General features: G+C 37.7%; 1 protein-coding gene across 2 annotated transcripts in view; it reads right to left on the bottom strand.

Annotated features, from left to right (window-relative positions):
- Positions 1-1,214, bottom strand: part of LOC137193091 (CD209 antigen-like protein C) — a 50,161-nt gene extending 48,947 nt beyond the window's left edge. The window contains exons 1-2 of one of the 2 annotated variants that reach the window (XM_067604282.1): positions 1,030-1,214; positions 843-944 (exon numbers count right to left, since the gene is read on the bottom strand). In XM_067604282.1, the coding sequence (XP_067460383.1) occupies positions 843-944; positions 1,030-1,081 (154 nt within the window). In that variant the 5' untranslated portion in view covers positions 1,082-1,214. The remainder of the gene's footprint in view (positions 1-842; positions 945-1,029) is intronic. The other variant, XM_067604281.1, reaches the window with a different exon arrangement.
- Between the last annotated feature and the right edge of the window lie 16,819 nt (positions 1,215-18,033).

The raw sequence follows: 18,033 nt of genomic DNA, 5'->3' as shown, positions 1-18,033 counted from the left end.
GTGGCTAAACGGCATTTACGTGCATTTAGCTGCTAGTATACGTTACATTTGTTTATATTTGCTTCTTTCGGGAGGTGCGGGGGATAAGGCAATGGTAGTGGAAACACTGCACATAACGTGGAGACACGTTTTTTAAATGACTTTAACTTGTCCAGTGGAGCAACTAAATTTCTCTTCCACTCAACCCACTTGTCCCAGACAAGCCTGTCAACCCTGAATGAGGCATGTCTTTGAAATGTCATGACATGTCTGTGAAACAGCAAATACCTTATAAATTCACATCATGTAATATTACACAATATCAACACAAGTCAAATTGTTTCCTAATTTTGCCCCATGACGACAGCTGACGCTCATGATTTTAAATCAGTCTATTAAATATCTCTCTCTCTATCTCTGGTGCAACTCGGACACACAGTAGGTCATTTTCTATTATTACCACAGTACTATGGAGCATTCATTCATTCATTAGTTTGCCAACAAACATTTATGGCAATATGTACAATGATGAAACAATGACAAAATACAAATTGTACAATCACTCAATTCACATCTTGGAGAGAAAAGAATTGTTCCTTCTCTCTAAGATGTGAATTGTTGTTAAAATATTTGAAAAAAAGTCACATTCCTCAGGAAAATCTTTTTATCTCATCTATTTAAAAATTGTAAATTGTAAATATTGTAGTCAATGTTGTATTTTTATGACACTTTAACAAATTTAAACAGTAATTAAGACCAATCAAACCAGAACAAAGTCAGGACATCATCTTTCAGAGTAGAATAATGCTCCTATAATCATGAGTTCAGTCTGACTTAAACTTCTGAATGTTAACCAGACTCACAGTGGACACCGAGGCCGATGAATCCAGCCAGCAGGAAAACACTCAGCAGCCCCAGAAAGACAAGAAGAGCTCCATGAAATCTCCTCTGTGAGCTCCTCGGACCTGAACAGAGAAACAGTCAATACAGTCAATGATACAACAGTAAAAAGAACAGATGATAATTGAGATCTTTGTGCAACATTTTTACCTGTCTGTTTTGTTGAAGTTATTGAGTCAACATTTGCATAAATTTCCTCCATCGCTCTTAAGGATGCCAACTATTTTCTAAAGGGTCAGCTCTGAAGCACAAGCTACAACGCATGTATAGCATATGATGAAACTCTTGTTGGGTTCAGTTTCTCACACAAATATGCTAAAAATAGATACAATGTGTGATCATTACTCGAAACAGGAACAAAAACTTAATGAGTCTCTTGTTTTACTTTTTAGACAGAAATCAACATATGGATGTTGTTCGGTAGTAAGCTCATTGGAAGGAGATTTTCATTTCTTGCGCGGAGAGAAAATATTCATATTGTTTTTCATAATACAAATAATGGCTGTTGTTTTTTGTCATTCTTACACAGAATGTTTATGTTTTACATGTCTGTAAACTGCTCTCTAATACATTTGTTCCACATAACAGTGGCAACAGGGGTATTATTGAGGAAGTAGATGAGTTAAGGCAACGCCTTGTGGTACTTGTGTCCATGACACCACTGTCACCAATGTAAAAAATCAGCTGTGTAAGAACAAGCAACACTGATGTAGCAGTATCACCTAGCAGCCCATACAACATACTAATATCACAGTGTAATGGAAAAAACAGTGTTTATGGCGGCACTTATGGGTTTAAATCAGAAGACTTCAAAGACCCAGAGCAGTTGGAAGGTTTAAAAGTCAGAAATATAAGGAGAAACAGTGAGATGTTGTCAACAGGAAACTAGTGAAGAAAGGCCAACACAGGAGTGACAGAGGAGCAGCAGCATTTTAAATAAATTGCACTCAGGATATGGAAGACTGACTAAGACCAACTTATAAGGAATTACAGCAGTCTAAATGACAAGAAACAAAGATGCTGCTAACTTTCTCTAGATTTCTAGAAGTAATGGCAGCATCCGAGCTTGTTAGGTGTTACAGGTGGAGAGTCTGTAGCCCAGGAAAGCCCATTCACTGGTTATCTCCATGAAGCCTGGGGCCGAGGTGAGACCATTCCCTACAATCAAAACATTCATTCACAAACGCAGATGGATGGAAATTAGATCACTCCATATTCACACTGAATATTCCTTATCCCTCATTTAAATGCAGAAAACATGAAAGTTATATTTTAATAAAGTAAAGCAGCATCACAGCAATACACAACATTAGGTATAATAATTTGAAATAGTTTCATACTTTCAAATAATAACAGCAGCATGAACATAAATGAACATAAATGTCTATAAGCTATAAAGTGATCCTGGTTGTGCACTCACCTGCCAGCAGGTTGTAGAGGTTGCAGTAGTGTCAAGAAGGCTGGTGAAACTGAGAGAAATGCACTGACGGACGGGTAAAATAAGAAATACATAAATATAATCTGTCACATGGTTGCTAAGCAGGTGAACCATAGTGTGAACACAGACAGGCCAGAGACACGGTTGGAGTGAAACAATGTTTTATTTTCAGAATGGCAGGGTTAAGTTAGCCAGGTGAGACCCAGGGAATGGTTCACAGCAGAGCCAGGCGCGGATCTCGAAGGTGGAGTATGGAGCTTTGTGGGTCCAGGTTGGGAGAATGGAGCAGACAAGATGAGGCGAGGTCCAGGAGACAGGGGAGGTCCAGGAGACAGGGGCCAGAGGGCAGAGCAGACAGACCTGCAGGGAAAAGGGAATAAAGTTCAGACTGAGTACAAGCAACAGGTAACTAGCAAATAAGCTTAGGTATGAACGAACGGCTGGAAGTGTAGTACTGACAGAGCAGAGGCTACGATCTGGCGCTTAGTGAAATTGGCTCATTATGTTGGCGCCCCCCATTAGATGGCCATCTAATGGGGTGCCTATGCCAAGGCATAAGGAGTGAGATAGTTAGGATTAGGGGAAGAATATCAGCATCAGAGCCAATCAGAGGCACAGTAGGGACGGGTCAGAATGCGGGTAGGTAAAAAAATAAGGCAGTTGACCAGGCCTGCACACAGACCCACACAACGGAGCCACTGCTGCAGATCCTCCTAGAGTGACTTTACCCTCATACTTCTCCAGCGAGGACTCTTTCCCCCAAGTGTGTAGATATGGTTTTATATTTGGTAGGTTTTATTTTGTTGGACGGACAAAATAAACAGTTGTGTGTGTGCACTTGCTCTCTATCTCTTTTCTCTTTCATATGCACACGTGTGCAACCACATAAAGAGCCTGACTCCTTACTTTGAATATGATTTAACTTATTTTTAAAAATTAATCTGGGACAAAAATTAATATTTAAAATTGACATATGTTAGATTTAACAACTATTAAAAATGAATATATAATAACCTGTATACTGTTTAAACCAACTATCTGCTGTAAGGTTTTCAAAGCACCTGAGATTCAGTTTGTTGATTTGGGTGATCCAATTCAAGGGTATCATTATAGAGTCACAGCAATCCTCAAATCTACCTTTAAATCATATCATTAACTTCTTTTCAATTCAATTTTTAAAAAGATTTTAATTATTTTCATAATTACATAAAAAGCCACAACCAGTATCAGCTACCAGCATTACAAAGGACATCATGACAAACGTCTGACTCCAGTACAGTGCTTATATGTTGTAATTGACTGACTTTATATTGACTCATCTGTTGAATAGTTTTGGTTTACATTTCATCTAAAATAATTTGATAATTTTCTCACAACAGCAAGTGTTTCCTGAGTGAAACTACTAATTATCAAGTAAAATTCACAAACACTGATGGCCTCTGCTAAAGAGATCTGTCAGCTGCTGAACAGACTTCATTTAAAAATTATTTTCAGGAAAGTGTCATTTGATGATATAGTAAGACATAATTACACAAAATCCATATTACATTGTTTAATTATGATATGAGGAATGTCATAAGAAATGGTCTCAATCAGGTTTTTTGCAACTTTCAACTATCATGAAATCTTTAGCTAAGACATTAATCAAAATAAAGGTTTTTTTTAGTTGTTTGAAACATTGGAAATTGGTTAATGAAGCTCTTCTGGCAAAAGCTGTAAACATCTAATTTATAGAAATCTCTTTAAAAAGGCAGAACAGAAGCAAAAGGTCATCAGCACAGCAGAGAAAAGTTTTAAATTCACACACATACAAACTGATTTGCCTTTTGCAAAATCATAGTTTGCTTTGAAAAAGCATTTTTACATATTATACACCAGCATTTTTCTCACAGATCCACCGCAGAGAAGCATCACATGACCGATCATTCCAGTTTAGATTAGTTTTCTTGCCAGACCTCATATGTGCACAGTCCTCTTCACCCCACTTTGGATCTCCACCTTTATTATCAGGCTGATTTGTCTCCCAGTACCTACAGGTCAGTGAACACGAGAATCGTGATACTTAATCTCTGACATGAACACAGTCCTTCACACAAATAATATTTCTTCACAAACATCACATTTATGGAATTTCTTATATCTTGCATGATGTGCCTTAGTATAGTTTTGAGCTATAGAGCAGCGAATTGAACAGGGCTGCAGGTTCACTGTAGTATTTTTCCTAAATGTAAATTTGCAGTCATCAAATAGCAACAAAGGAGCCTCCTGTATAAATAAACACCCCCATAGTGTTCTGGTCATCAGTTACAGTACTGTGTAAAAGTTTTAGGCACTAAAACTCAAGGGAGGATGTTTTCTCTGTAACACACAACATTAGAAATTAGACAAGAATCAAGTCTGTCTGTTTCCAAAGTATGAGGGTTAAAAAGATGCATATTAAGAACAGAATTAGCACAGAAAGCACAGAACCAATTTTGTGCTTTGAAGCAATTCAATGAAATTTGGAAGTACACAGATGAAGCCCTATGAGATTAAAAAGAATTTATGGCATGACTGGGAGGGGGAGGGGGGACTCCAGTAGAGAACACAGGACATAGAATAAGGGTTATGCATGTATTTGTGTGTGTGTGTGTGTGTGTGTGTGTGTGTGTGTGTGTGTGTGTATGTGTGTATGGGCGTCTTACGTTGAAGGTGTTAGGACGAGGCACCATCCTAGGATAGGATAGGCCTATATTATGTTCCACATCAAGGTCTTATTGTATATCTATGTTGGTAATAGATTGTAAGCAAAGCCTCATGGTGGAAAGCATGAAATTAAATAAAGATGATTATAAAAAATAAAACCAAAGAATTGGTTCACCATATTTTAGTGCATGACTCCTACTGTGAATTACATAACATGTGACTAGAGTTGACTTGTTGATATTCTGCCAACTATGGAGCATTTCTGGTGCTGATTTTTAGCTGCAGTTCTGTGGTATGAATACAATTTTTGTGATTATCGCATCTTTCAAATTATTTTGATGGCATCAGTTTTTATTTGAAGATAATGGAACAAACTTTATGTGTTGATTTCAGCTCATTCTTTCTGTGTCCTCATGTCAGATTTTGAGGCAGGATATTATTACTGGATGACACCACAGAAATAAAGACATATGGGTTTATCAAAATCTCAAATATGCCACTCACTTTCTTTGACAGCTAGATTGGCTCATTGTTTGATCATGAGATCAATACCAAGGTTTTGGCCAGCAGATGCCTCCCTTTGAATGTATAAAATGCTTTGAAACCATTCTCAGCACAGTTACTTTGTGTCTCCAGTCACAACATGCTTTAAACCATACTACAAAGCCTTAGGATCTCACAAAGCTCAGCTTTCACACCACCAGATGAAAGTAAAGTTTTAATCTACAAAAATTCACACAATACCACCACTTACATTACATTGGACTTGTGAGTGCTTTATTTTGAATAAGACAACCAGAGATTGTCTGAAGTACTTCTGAGTAACGTTGGACCAGTGGAAGAGAAAGCATCCTTCTTCAATAAAAGTATACTGTAAATCACTAATTCCTTGTTTTAAATAAAATAAAAATATCTTAGCTATTTCCTTAATGATAACATATATTAAATGTAAGAAAAAATGTTAACCTTCCCACTACAATCATAATTTTCTTATTGTATGCAACATATTGATCTTCCGTAAAAACTAGTTTTCATGTATTTATTTACCACCATGTACCAATACAGCCTTTGCTATACACACACTTACACCAATAACTTGCATGAAAACTTAAAAAGGCTTAAAGATTAGCCTCTAAATGGCAATCAAAAAACTGTGCTTCTCCCAGTAAGCAGCACACCTAAGGAGTAATTGCCTCCTTCTACATATGCATCTCCATATGCTGCTGTCCAAACAAACAGCAATGTTGTATTTTTATGACACTTTAACAAATTTAAACAGTAATTAAGACCAACACAAACCAGAACAAAGTCAGGACATCATCTTTCAGAGTAGAATTATGCTCCTATAATCATGAGTTCAGTCTGACTTAAACTTCTGAATGTTAACCAGACTCACATTGGACGTCGAGGCCGATGAGTCCAGCCAGCAGGAAAACACTCAGCAGCCCCAAGAAGCCCCAAGACAAGAACAGCTCCATGAAATCTCCTCTCTGAAGTCTTCGGACCTGAACAGAGAAAAGTCTCACTGACTGAATATTCTTACCTGTCTGAATTGTTGAATGTTTGGTATCAACATAGATTTCTTCCATTGTTGAAAAGCAACTACGGTATTTTCTAAAAGGATAGCTGTGTAGCACTGGCTGCTGTACATGTACTGTAGAAGATGACACTGTCTCTTTGTCACAGCGTTTGGCTGGACCAGCCACAGACCAGCCCTATAACCACGGTTGAGTGAGTGAGTGAGTGAGTGATGAAGTTACACCACTGGTCGGCCGACTGAGTATCGGAGGTTCTTCATTGGCTGATGATGGAATCAGAGGACAGCAGTAGCGTGACGCAGAGTGACTGTGTTTCCTGCTCTGAGCTCTGATGCTCTCAGCTCCGATGTTAAATGCAGTGAAGTCAGCTAAACTCCTGTTTAAACAGACACGCACCATCCAGTCTGATTGACACTCCAGCTGACAGCACTGTCAGCAGCCAGCAGCAGAGACAGTGCTAATACCAGGACACAAACTTTTTATTTCTCTGATGTTTTCACATCACAAACAATAAATAACAGCATTAAAACACGAGTCTTACAGGTAAAACGTGAGACTCATGTAGCTGTTATTATATGGTGGGTGTTGGGTCTCACTGGCCGACCACATGTTTCAAGACTCTAAGAAACAACAGGAGTCCTAAAGAAACAGTCTGTGGTTGTCCTCACCTAAGTGGGAAACCCCATGGACCCAGGTCTCTTTCTCCATGGACTTGGTAACAACTGGGCATAACCTAGCAACATATAGTGAAGCATAGCATGGCTAAGTAAGAATGTTTAACTCAATCAATTTACTGTACATGTATTTATTTGGCTAAGGTTATTCATTGAACTATTGTTGTGATGTCCTTGTTGTGATGGTCAGGTTATTGCAAAGCCACACTGCTAAGTTAATGTTAGCATGCTTAACACACGTTACATCCAGTAACTAGGCCTCGCATGCAACTAACCACTTCCTAACCTGGCACCTTTAGCCTACACCAATTGGCCTTAAACAGAGAACCACAGTTAAGAGGTTTAAAACCTAGCTTTGCACTTTGCTTTAGACAGCACATGTGGTTCAAGACACCACATGGTCTGGCCTTTTATCTCTGCAGTTGTCTCTGTCGGTCATGTTGTCTCCATGCCATGTGCTCAGTCACCAAGTGACTTTAGCCATCTTGCCATTGCCCCCCCCCCCCCCCCCCCCCCCCCCCCCCCACACACACACACACACACATAGACACACACACACACACATACACTTGTATATAGGTAAATTAAACTAGATTAATATTGTGTGTTTTTCTCTTTTACCTTTTTGTTAAATAAATGCTTTTGGATATACATGCTGTCTGTTTAATTTTGCACAAGAATGAGTTTTGCCAACCTTTTGCCAAAGAACTCCAAAATCCTTCTACTTTAACTAGCTATTATTATGGTAATTTTGGTTATAGTTATCAAGTTAATTATTGATCAGAGTTAAAAATTGATAGCTTAGTAAATTTTGAGACTGAATTGGCTTCTTTTTCCCTGACTCCAGGGTGGTGCCCTGTTATTATTCATTCTTATTAATAATTTCTATTAATTTTAATAATCAATAATTATCTTTGATAATCATTAATTATTGCTGATAGCCAAACTTGTAGCCAAGGCCCAACATGGGTGTATGATATGAGAAAGCCTTTTAAAAACAAGCTAAGGGAGGAAACAGAAAGTACAACTAGTAAAACTACAAACTACAACAACACGGTCAATCAAGATAAAAAAGCTTAATACAGTAAGAACAATTATAATTATTACAACAACACATTAACCTTTTAGAAAGCTATATGCAGTGCAATAAACTACTGTATAATACCCAATGAAACAAATAAATCATGCAAACATAGCCTGTTAATATTTGCAAAAATGGAGTTGACATCAGGACATTGTAATGGAGACAGACATTGATATGACAAACAACAGTCTAATTTGTGGAGACATGACTCGTCAGCACCTCATCTAGACTCCTTATATCGACTTGTCATCTTCAGCCACAGAAACAACAGGAACTTTGGTCAGACCACTATCTGCACAAACACACACACACATGCATACATACACAGCTTGTCAACCGCGAGGCCAAAAGCCAAAACTTTATACACACTGAGGGAGAGATCGCTGCTGATGTTTCAAATGAACCACTTCCTTTTTAATGTTACATTATATGGTTATGTCGTGGGAAATCTTCAGTTGGGCTTAAATCTTCAGGTCACCCACAACTTAGCATTTAACTAAAAACTTATAAGAGAAAGACTCAAAAAATACATTTGAAGCTGGCAGAGTTCACTGTGAATAGGTTTACTGTGCATAAAGAGCAATACAAAGCAAACAATGATTACATGGTGCAATTTGGACACACGACATGTTTAATATTAATAAACTTGGAATAAACAAATGAAAAGTGAGCTGCTCAGCTCCATGTATGAGTGCAGCAGGGGCTATTTGATATAAACACCTTCATATCACAGCAGGGCGGGGCTTCTGAGCTCTTGCTGAAGGGGACAAAGGCACGTGACCTACTCAGTTAAACTGCCTGAGAGAGAAGAACAAGCGCACACAGGAGAAAAAAACAGAAGCAGAGGCAGCAAAACTAGCCAATAGGAGCACAGACATGTTTGATTGGCAGCAGAATTAAGCTGCTTCTACGGTTCAGCCTCAGTTTAGTTTCACTGGAGTTTCTGTATGGATTTAAACCATTTAATTTATTAGTTCCTTATCATTTTTATTGATACATTTGTCACTTGATACATATATATATATATATATATATATATATATATATATATATATATATATATATATATATGTGGTTCTCGAGAAACAATAAGCAATCAGCCCGTTCCCAATAGGCACGTTTTGAACGGGAACTGCACTAGTAGTTTAAATTGTAAAAGTATATTTATAACATATGATTTATTTCAAAACTCATTTTGCGCTAAATGCTAAGGATTTTCTCACAGATCCACTGCCTAGGAGCATCACATGAAAGATCGTTCCAGCTGTATGTAGTTGGCAACCGAGGTATGACTGTCACACAGTCTTCTTCTCCCCACTGCATATCTTCACCTCCACTATCAGGCTGGTTTGTCGCCCAGTACCTAAGTTAATGAGAATGAGAATCATGACTGTCAATCTCAACACAGTCATAAACACAGCTTCTGTAGTTTTTGGTTATGTGCCAACACACTGTGATTATTTTGAGACAATATAGGTTTGTAAAACTTTGTAACCTTCCATGCTGACACCCAATGTTGTCCTGTGGACAATAACACAGCAGGAAACAAGTCAAACACTTTGATTTTTTTTTTTTGGGAGTAACTGTCACATCTTGCCTGGACTTTGGGTGTTTTTTTGGTCTTATGTTGTGTTCTGTGGGGTCTCCTGGTTTTGCACGTCTATTTAGTCCCTCGGTTCATAAGGGTTTCCTTGTATGATTTGGGTGGTGGGTTTTAGAGGACTGCATCATTAGTTTGTTGGGTTGTGTGCTTGGGTTAGTGTTTGTGGTTGGTTTTGGCTGGGTTAGTGTAGATGGCATTGAGTTTGTTTTCTGGGTTTTTGTTCTGTTTCCCTTGTGTGTTCATGTACTCCTCCACACCTGCCCTGCATTTGGACTCGTTAGCCCTGCCCTGCTGTCTTCCCCACACCTGCCCTGTGTTAGCCTCGTCAGCCCTGCCCCGCTCCCTGTGTGTCCTCAGCCAATCAGCTCCCTGTATGTTCATTCCCCTCTCGAGTTCTCCACCCATCTCCCCACCTGCACCTCATCTCCTTGTTAGTTCAGTTTTTTTAAGTTCTGGTTTTCTGTTCAGTCTTTGTTGGATCGTTTTGTGTTTTCTTCTGCAAGTTCTGTTCAGCTCTGTTTGCCTGTCCATGACCATCCACAATTAAAGGAGTTTTTCATCATATCTGCATTCCGGCTTCTGCGTTTGGGTCCACTCCTGCTTCCCCGAGTCTGACAGTAACATTTGTCAGAAACACAACTCCAAATGAATTCTACTGCTCAATGTATGCTGAGAGTGTAAATAGGCAACCGCTGGCCAAGTTTGCCATAACAACTTTAAAAGGTTAATTAATATGTTTTCTGTTTGTTGTATTTTCCACTTCCCAACTAGCCAAAATACATAACAAAACAAACGCGGTTTTACCGTGGAACTAATTTTTATACACTGTACACATAGGTTTATATTGGCATATGATGCTCAAACAGTACACATATTGTGTGTAAAACTGTTTTTTTCTGCTCAAAATCAGCTTATTTGTGTCTGCTTAGATTTTTTTTTGTTCATAGTGCAATACAAGTGACCAACATGAAGACACATATGACAGCAGAAGACAAGTGGGAGAACTAGACTTAGGTAGGTGTAGGTAGGTGTGTGTTTGTGTGAGTGGGTGGTTTTTCTGTGTGAAAGATAAAAAGGGGAGAGAGAAGAAAAAGGAGGAGACTGTATTAACCCCAATGAAGAGAGAGAAAAATAAAAAAAATAACACAGCCACAATCTTAGAGGGCAGGCACCATCTGGTGGATCTGGGGCAGGTCAGGTCAGGACATAATTTTTGATGTATTTATTTATTTTCCCTTCCTTTGTCTCTTTTCTTTTCAATTTTGTTTATTTGCTTGTTTTATTCTTTTTTTATTCTTAATTTTTTAGCTCTTTTCCGCTTCTCCTCCTCCCTGCTTTCTTTGTCTTTAGGCTGCCACCACTCCTGTAAGAGGTGGCTGGCCTGTTGTAGGTCAGATACCCTTTAGAACAGCCCCACATCTACAGGAGGGGTCTGTTTAACTGGGTCTGAGGAGCAACTTTCTACTTGGAGAAGGGCTTAGTGGGGATCAGGTCCTCTGATATGGTTGGCTCAAACATAACAGAATAAAACATAACAAAAGATAGATAAATGAGTATGCAAACAAGTTAATAAAAATAAAATAACAAATAATAATGATAAATAAAAAATAATTTAACGCAAGAGAGTGAGAATAGAAAGAAAAGAGAAGAAGTAGGTGAATAGAGTAGGTTGTTGAGTGAGGAGGTTCAGTGTAATTGTTAATTGTATGTCTGTGTATGGTCTGAACCTGAAGGTGTCTGTGTATTCTCACACTTGTAAAACGGTAGAAATGAACAGAGTTCAGTAACTGAACTGAAATCCGGCCTGTTACCAAATACTACATGTTTCTTAATTCTTAAAATGATATCAAAATTAATATGAATGCCAATAATAATAATAATAATAATAATAATAATAATAATAATAATAATAATAATAACCATCAAATTCTATAAAAAGCATAGATAAATAATATTGTTGTCATCATCATCCCATTAATATGTATAATAATCATGACAATAATAATCATAATAATAGTAGTATCATCATCTTTTCATCCTGATAATAATCTATGCAAAAATTGATAGACCATTATTACATAAATTATCCACAGTAATCAACATCATAATCATCATTCTATAAACATGTGTACTAATATTAATAATAGCTGTCTATATAATAATATTAATATACATCATCCTTCTCCTGATGTCAATAATGGCATGTGTAACAGCATTCATGATAACTATTTCTATAACAATGAGAATGATAAGTGAAAATGACAATGACAAGCATCATGATTGTTGTTGCATCATTGATAATAAATATGAAATAATATAGATAATAATGAATAATAATTATCATAGTGACAGATAATATAAAAATAATGATGTAGTAACACCTTTTATACTAAAGTAATAATAATACAAACAAACAAACCAATAAAACAAACAAAATAAGCAAACAAACAAAAACAACCTTGGAGTAGGTGTGAATAAAATTTCTGCCTTACGCCTGAGTCAGTGGAGTTCCTTCTGTCCATTTCCAGGTTCCCTCTTTTTCTCTGTCACTCAAACCAATCCAACTTTCTTGCTTTGTAATATTAGTGAGGAATTCCTGTTCAATGTGAAGGAAAGAAAGCCACTGTATTTATATTTAGTTTCAACCATATTATAAAGGTAATTTACAGGGATTAATATGAACAATTATGATAAGGATTCATTTAAAAAAAAAACTTGAAAAACCTTTTTCTTTTGGAATTTGTGCATAAAGCAATAGGGAGGGTTAGGAGGCTAAACACTGATGGATGACAAAAAAACACATGAGAAAACTAAATAAAGAGCAGCAAAGGAGGGAACCCTCTTCCAGGACATACATGTCTTATGTACAGTACAGGGTAGACAGTCAACATTATCAGCACACACATACACAAACACACACACACATACACACGCAGAGTACCTGTTCTTCATAACTGTCTATGACCACCAGATCTGCTCCTCTGGCTCTGCAGTCTTTTCTGCCTTTTTCCCAAGAACCAGATTTAGTGGAGATGAGATAACAAGTAAAACTGAACATACGTCATCCTGCTGGACAAGTTTTCTCTGTAAAACATGTTAAACAAGAGACATTAAAGAGTAGACACAGCTTATGTCCTTCTCTTTGTCAATATCTGGTTTCAAAAACTGTTTTCAGTGCATGAACCCCTAATGTGCATAATTTATACAATGGAGGATGAATCCAAACAGCCTTAACCAAGAGCAGGATAAAATTGTGTCATCAAACCCAGACTAATGCTTCATCTAATGATTCCTCACAGTCTACAAGTACTGCCAGTACTACCACAAATTAGTAGTTACTTATTATTTCACATGACACCCATCAGAACAAGGAGGGCAGTATAAAAATAGTCTTAAGCAAAAATAGTGCAAAGAAGCTGCATTATGATGTGTCTCCGCTTCCTACTTCTATGCAAAAGTGAAGCCAAAATATCTCATTTCAGGGAGCTGCCATCTTGCTTGTGTGAAGTAATTTGGAGCTCGAGTCTGTGTAGTAGAGTCAGGAGCAAGCATGGATGTATTATAAGAGCTACCGGACCAAAAATGGCACCCTTCCATGTTGTGCAGCCCACTGAATATAGACTTTACATTGTGACGATGTCACCGATTTTTATATGGCTTTCCTTGGCTCAAGAAAATTTTTACAAATGAAAAACCTCCATGGATCAAAAATTCATAATAGAAAGATACATAATTGACCTTGTTTGCAGTTCAAAGTGTCCTGCTAACAGTTTTACAGTTGCCTCTTTTACAATGGTGGTCTATGGGGAAAATACGTTTTAGGCTGCAGGGGATTTTTTTTTGCTGCAATACCACAAGTGACCACTCAGTGTCAAATCGCTAAACACAAGGTTTCAAACCGGCAGTCCACAAACCAATCGGTGACGTCATGATGACTACATCCATGTTTTTTTACCGTCTATGGTTGGGAGGCGAGATGACAGCCCGTGGGACACACCCACTCAGCTGTTCCACTGCCTGACAGAGGTTTGAGTGTGGCTGTCACAACCCCTTTTTATATAGTCAAATAAATAATTAAAAACAAACTTATCAGAAAAATGAGCACTTGGACAAACATCAGCGTTTATGTGCATTCACTTTTACATCAGCTTGAAGGAGTGATATTAATGATTATTTTATGTGGTACTTTGTGCAAAACATCAGCATTAAATATGATATCAGCTGCATGTGTGTGAATGTTAAAAGTGTCCAGGCTAAGATCTTTTGTATATTTGGTTGAGAAGTAAAACTTTTCTAAAAGTCTACTGTAAATGTAACTAGTTTATTTATTAACATTAAAATCCCTCTCCAATCAAAAATGTGTTTTGCTTATTGTTGCTTCATTTGGATGTTTGTGCTTCTCACCTTAAATCTGAGTTAAAGGTGAGAAACCTGCCAGCATGATCTGTGACATCACAAGTAGTTTAGAAGCCAATCCTGGTCAAGTGTGCAGTTACCTGAGAGTGATGTGGAAACTTTTGTTTCAAGATCATTTTAGTGGCAATTTTCAGGGTTGAACAAAGTTGATTACGTGTGATACACATAACCTTTTGGGTAACACTTCTTTGACACCAATGTCTGTAATGCATTATAAACATATTCATAATGCATTATAATCTGCTTATAGCACTGTATAATTATAGTTATAAGTACTCATAAATAGTCATCATTTTTGTAATGCATTATAATGTGATTATAAGCTACTCTAACCGGTCATTGGGTGCTTTAAGTGGAGTAATGAAATTCTTGAGGAATAGGTAGAGATAATACATTACAAGCTGGTTATGAGTCACTAGAAGTGGTTGTTTGCTCTAAGTAAAGTGATTTTGGCACATTTTGCATTGTAACATGCTAAACTTACTGTAGCGTGTTACAAAAGTCACATTTAGCATATTAGCATGATATTATTGGTTAGAATGCTAACATGCTAAATGTTGACGGTGTTTGGAATTTCCTGATGACAAAAAATATTTTAAAATGTTTGAAGTTGAGTAAATACAAGAACGAATCCACAAAGTTTTTTTACAGTTACAATCAACAAGTTACAACAAACTTGTTGATTGAAGATAATTTATATAATTAATAGGACAGATTGCCACATCATCTTCTATTTTCAGCATAGTGCTCTTCTACAATGTGTGTGCAGTACTGTATAGCCACAGATGTCACTCACTCTGTACAGACAAACTCTGAAGCTTTTCCATCTCTATAGTTATTTCAGTGAGGTTGGCAAGCAGCAGGTCTCTCTTTTCAGACATGGAAGAAAGGTTGTTACTACTGTCCTGGAGACGCTCAGTCAGGTTGTCTGTGATAATGGAGATATCTTCAGCTTAACTGCACACATAGTAGTCTGAAATAAATCAAAAGACATGTCACATTTATGTTTATTTAGTCACTTAAAATGTACATTCATTAATTACAGCTTCCAGTATCATTTTAAAGCAAATAGCTGTCAGGAGTAGCGGAGCAGGTGGACTCAAATGCAGGACAAAACAACGAGAATGAACTGAAGAAAGTCTCTGTAGTAAAAGGTGAGCAGGCACAGCAAAATGGAGCAAAAAGAAACCGGACTAAACAGAGCAGAACTTTACAGAACAAAGGATCCAACAAGACTGAATTGAAACACAGGACTGAAATACTAACTGAAATAATGAGGAGATGAGATGCAGGTGAGCAGATGAGGGGAATGAGGAGATGAGACAGAAGAACGGAAAAGAGGCTGATAGGCTGGGAAAACACTGGGAAAAGAGCAGGGCTAAAGAAGATGGTTCAGGCAGGTGAGGAGGGAAGAGTGGAAGGAAAAGCAGGCTGAGAATACAGGAGGAAAAACACAGGGCAAACTGAAAACCAAAAACCCAGCATACACATGAATATAAGTTAAATACACAAGTCACACTGAGCAGAAACGGCAAACACACCTCAACATAAGACTGATAACCTTAGAGTCTTTAAACAACTCAAACATACATTGCTGTTGACATAAACATGAAATAATAAGTTTGTCAAGTGGAGTGGCCTGCATGTAACAACAAAAAGGCAACTGTTGCTCTGACTTTCAGTTCACTTTTGCACATAGTATCTACGAGGGTCAGTGTGTAGCAAGCAACAGTCCTCAGTCACATTTCCTTAAGAGAACAACTAGTGAAAGCAAACTTCAATATCAACTTCCAGGGCTTACTGCCACTCAGTCCAGTTCAACAAACAGGGAAAAAGTCTGAGGGCACCTGGTGGACTGGTGTAAGGACATAGAGCCAGACTGGGACAGAACCATGACAATAGCTAAGGATTTCTGTCCACAACAAACCACTGTAGTAGAAAAAATATCACCGCGTTCCCAGATCTCTAGAAGTTATTCAAAGCAAGTTTTTTTTCAGATTTTCATCCAGCTTTGACTGCGACATAAAAGCAGTCCTGGTGTTTGACACTGAGCAGCCCAGCACATACAGCGCATGTTGTAAATATTATGCCACCCTGATGTTTTCTCACAACAGGTTCAATAACATTTCAATTTTATCAATCAATCAATTTTTATTTATATGGCGCCAAATCACAACAAAAGTCATCTCAGGGCACTTTTCACATAGAGCAGGTCTAGACTGTACTCTTTAATTTACAGAGACCCAACAACCCCCGTGATTAAGCATTTGGTGTCAGCGGCAAGGAAAAACTCCCCTTTAATGGGTAGAAATCTCAAGCAGAACTCGGTTCTTTGTGGGCGGCCATCTGCTTTGACCAGTTGGGTTGAGAGAGAAAGAAAGAGGGGGGCATTTAACCTTAGTAAAAAAAACCAAAGAAGTGTGACACGTATCCGTACCGTTACTATTTTACAGGCAAACTTAATGTTTTTAGATTTGAAGTATTGTCCCACATAGTAACCTTAAAGGTATTTTTTTTCACCTGCAAAATGGCGTTTACATACAGATACATGGGAGAATATTTTCCCTGTTATTAATGTAGTTTTATGAAACATCATTGAAACAAGTCCATGCAGGTGTCCAGAGATCAAAGACATGACACATATGACCTACACCAGCATTCAAACATGGTTTAAAATATGGCACCAAGGAGAAAGTTGAGGTGATGCTCGTGTTCATCCAGACCTCTACCTGCAGAGTTTGGCTGAGAATAAGCAGAGCAGTACAACATAAATGAAAAAGAAAAATAGGCATCTTGCTGTAGAATGTTCCTCCTAAATTCAGTCTGACTTAAACTTCTGAATGTGAAACAGACTCACAGTGGACACTGAGGCCGATGAGTCCAGCCAGCAGGAAAACACTCAGCAGCCCCAGAAAGACAAGAAGGGCTCCATGAAATCTCCCCTGTGAGCTCCCCAGACCTGAACAGAGAAACAGTCAATACAGTCAATGATACAGTAAAAAGAACAGATGATAATTGAGATCTTTGTGCAACATTTTTACCTGTCTGTTTTGTTGAAGTTCTTGAATCAACATTTGCATAAGCATAAGCTCTAGATTTGCTGATTGTTGAGTCACAAGAATTACAGGAGACAAAAATTGTTTTGAGTAAAATTTTACTTCATAAGTCTCTTGTCTTGTTTTACTTTTTAAACAGAAATAAACATATGGATGCTGTTTGGTAGTAAGCTCATTGGAAGGAGATTTTCATTTGTCGCTCGTAGAGAAAATATTCATATTGTTTTTCATAATACCAATAATGGCTGCTTATGTTTTTTGTCATTCTTACACAGAATGTTCATATTTTACATGTCTGTAAACTGCTCTCTAATACATTTGTTCCACAGAACAGTGGCAACAGGGGTATCATTGAGGAAGTAGATAAGTTAAAGCAAAGCCTTGTGGTACTTGTGTCCATGACACCACTGTCATCAATGTAAAAAATCAGCTGTGTAAGAACAAGCAACACTGATGTAGCAGTATCACCTAGCAGCCCATATAACATACTAATATCACAGTGTAATGGAAAAAACAGTGTTTATGGTGGCACTTATGGGTTTAAATCAGAAGACTTCAAAGACCCAGAGCAGTTGGAAGGTTTAAAAGTCAGAAATATAAGGAGAAACAGTGAGATGTTGTCATTAATTCTATGCTGAACAGGAAACTAGTGAAGAAAGG

This window comes from Thunnus thynnus, chromosome 11 (genome assembly GCF_963924715.1).
Source record: "Thunnus thynnus chromosome 11, fThuThy2.1, whole genome shotgun sequence".
NCBI classification, from domain to species: domain Eukaryota; kingdom Metazoa; phylum Chordata; class Actinopteri; order Scombriformes; family Scombridae; genus Thunnus; species Thunnus thynnus.
Note: the sequence above shows the minus strand (reverse complement) of the source record. Positions and strands in the feature narration are given on the sequence as shown.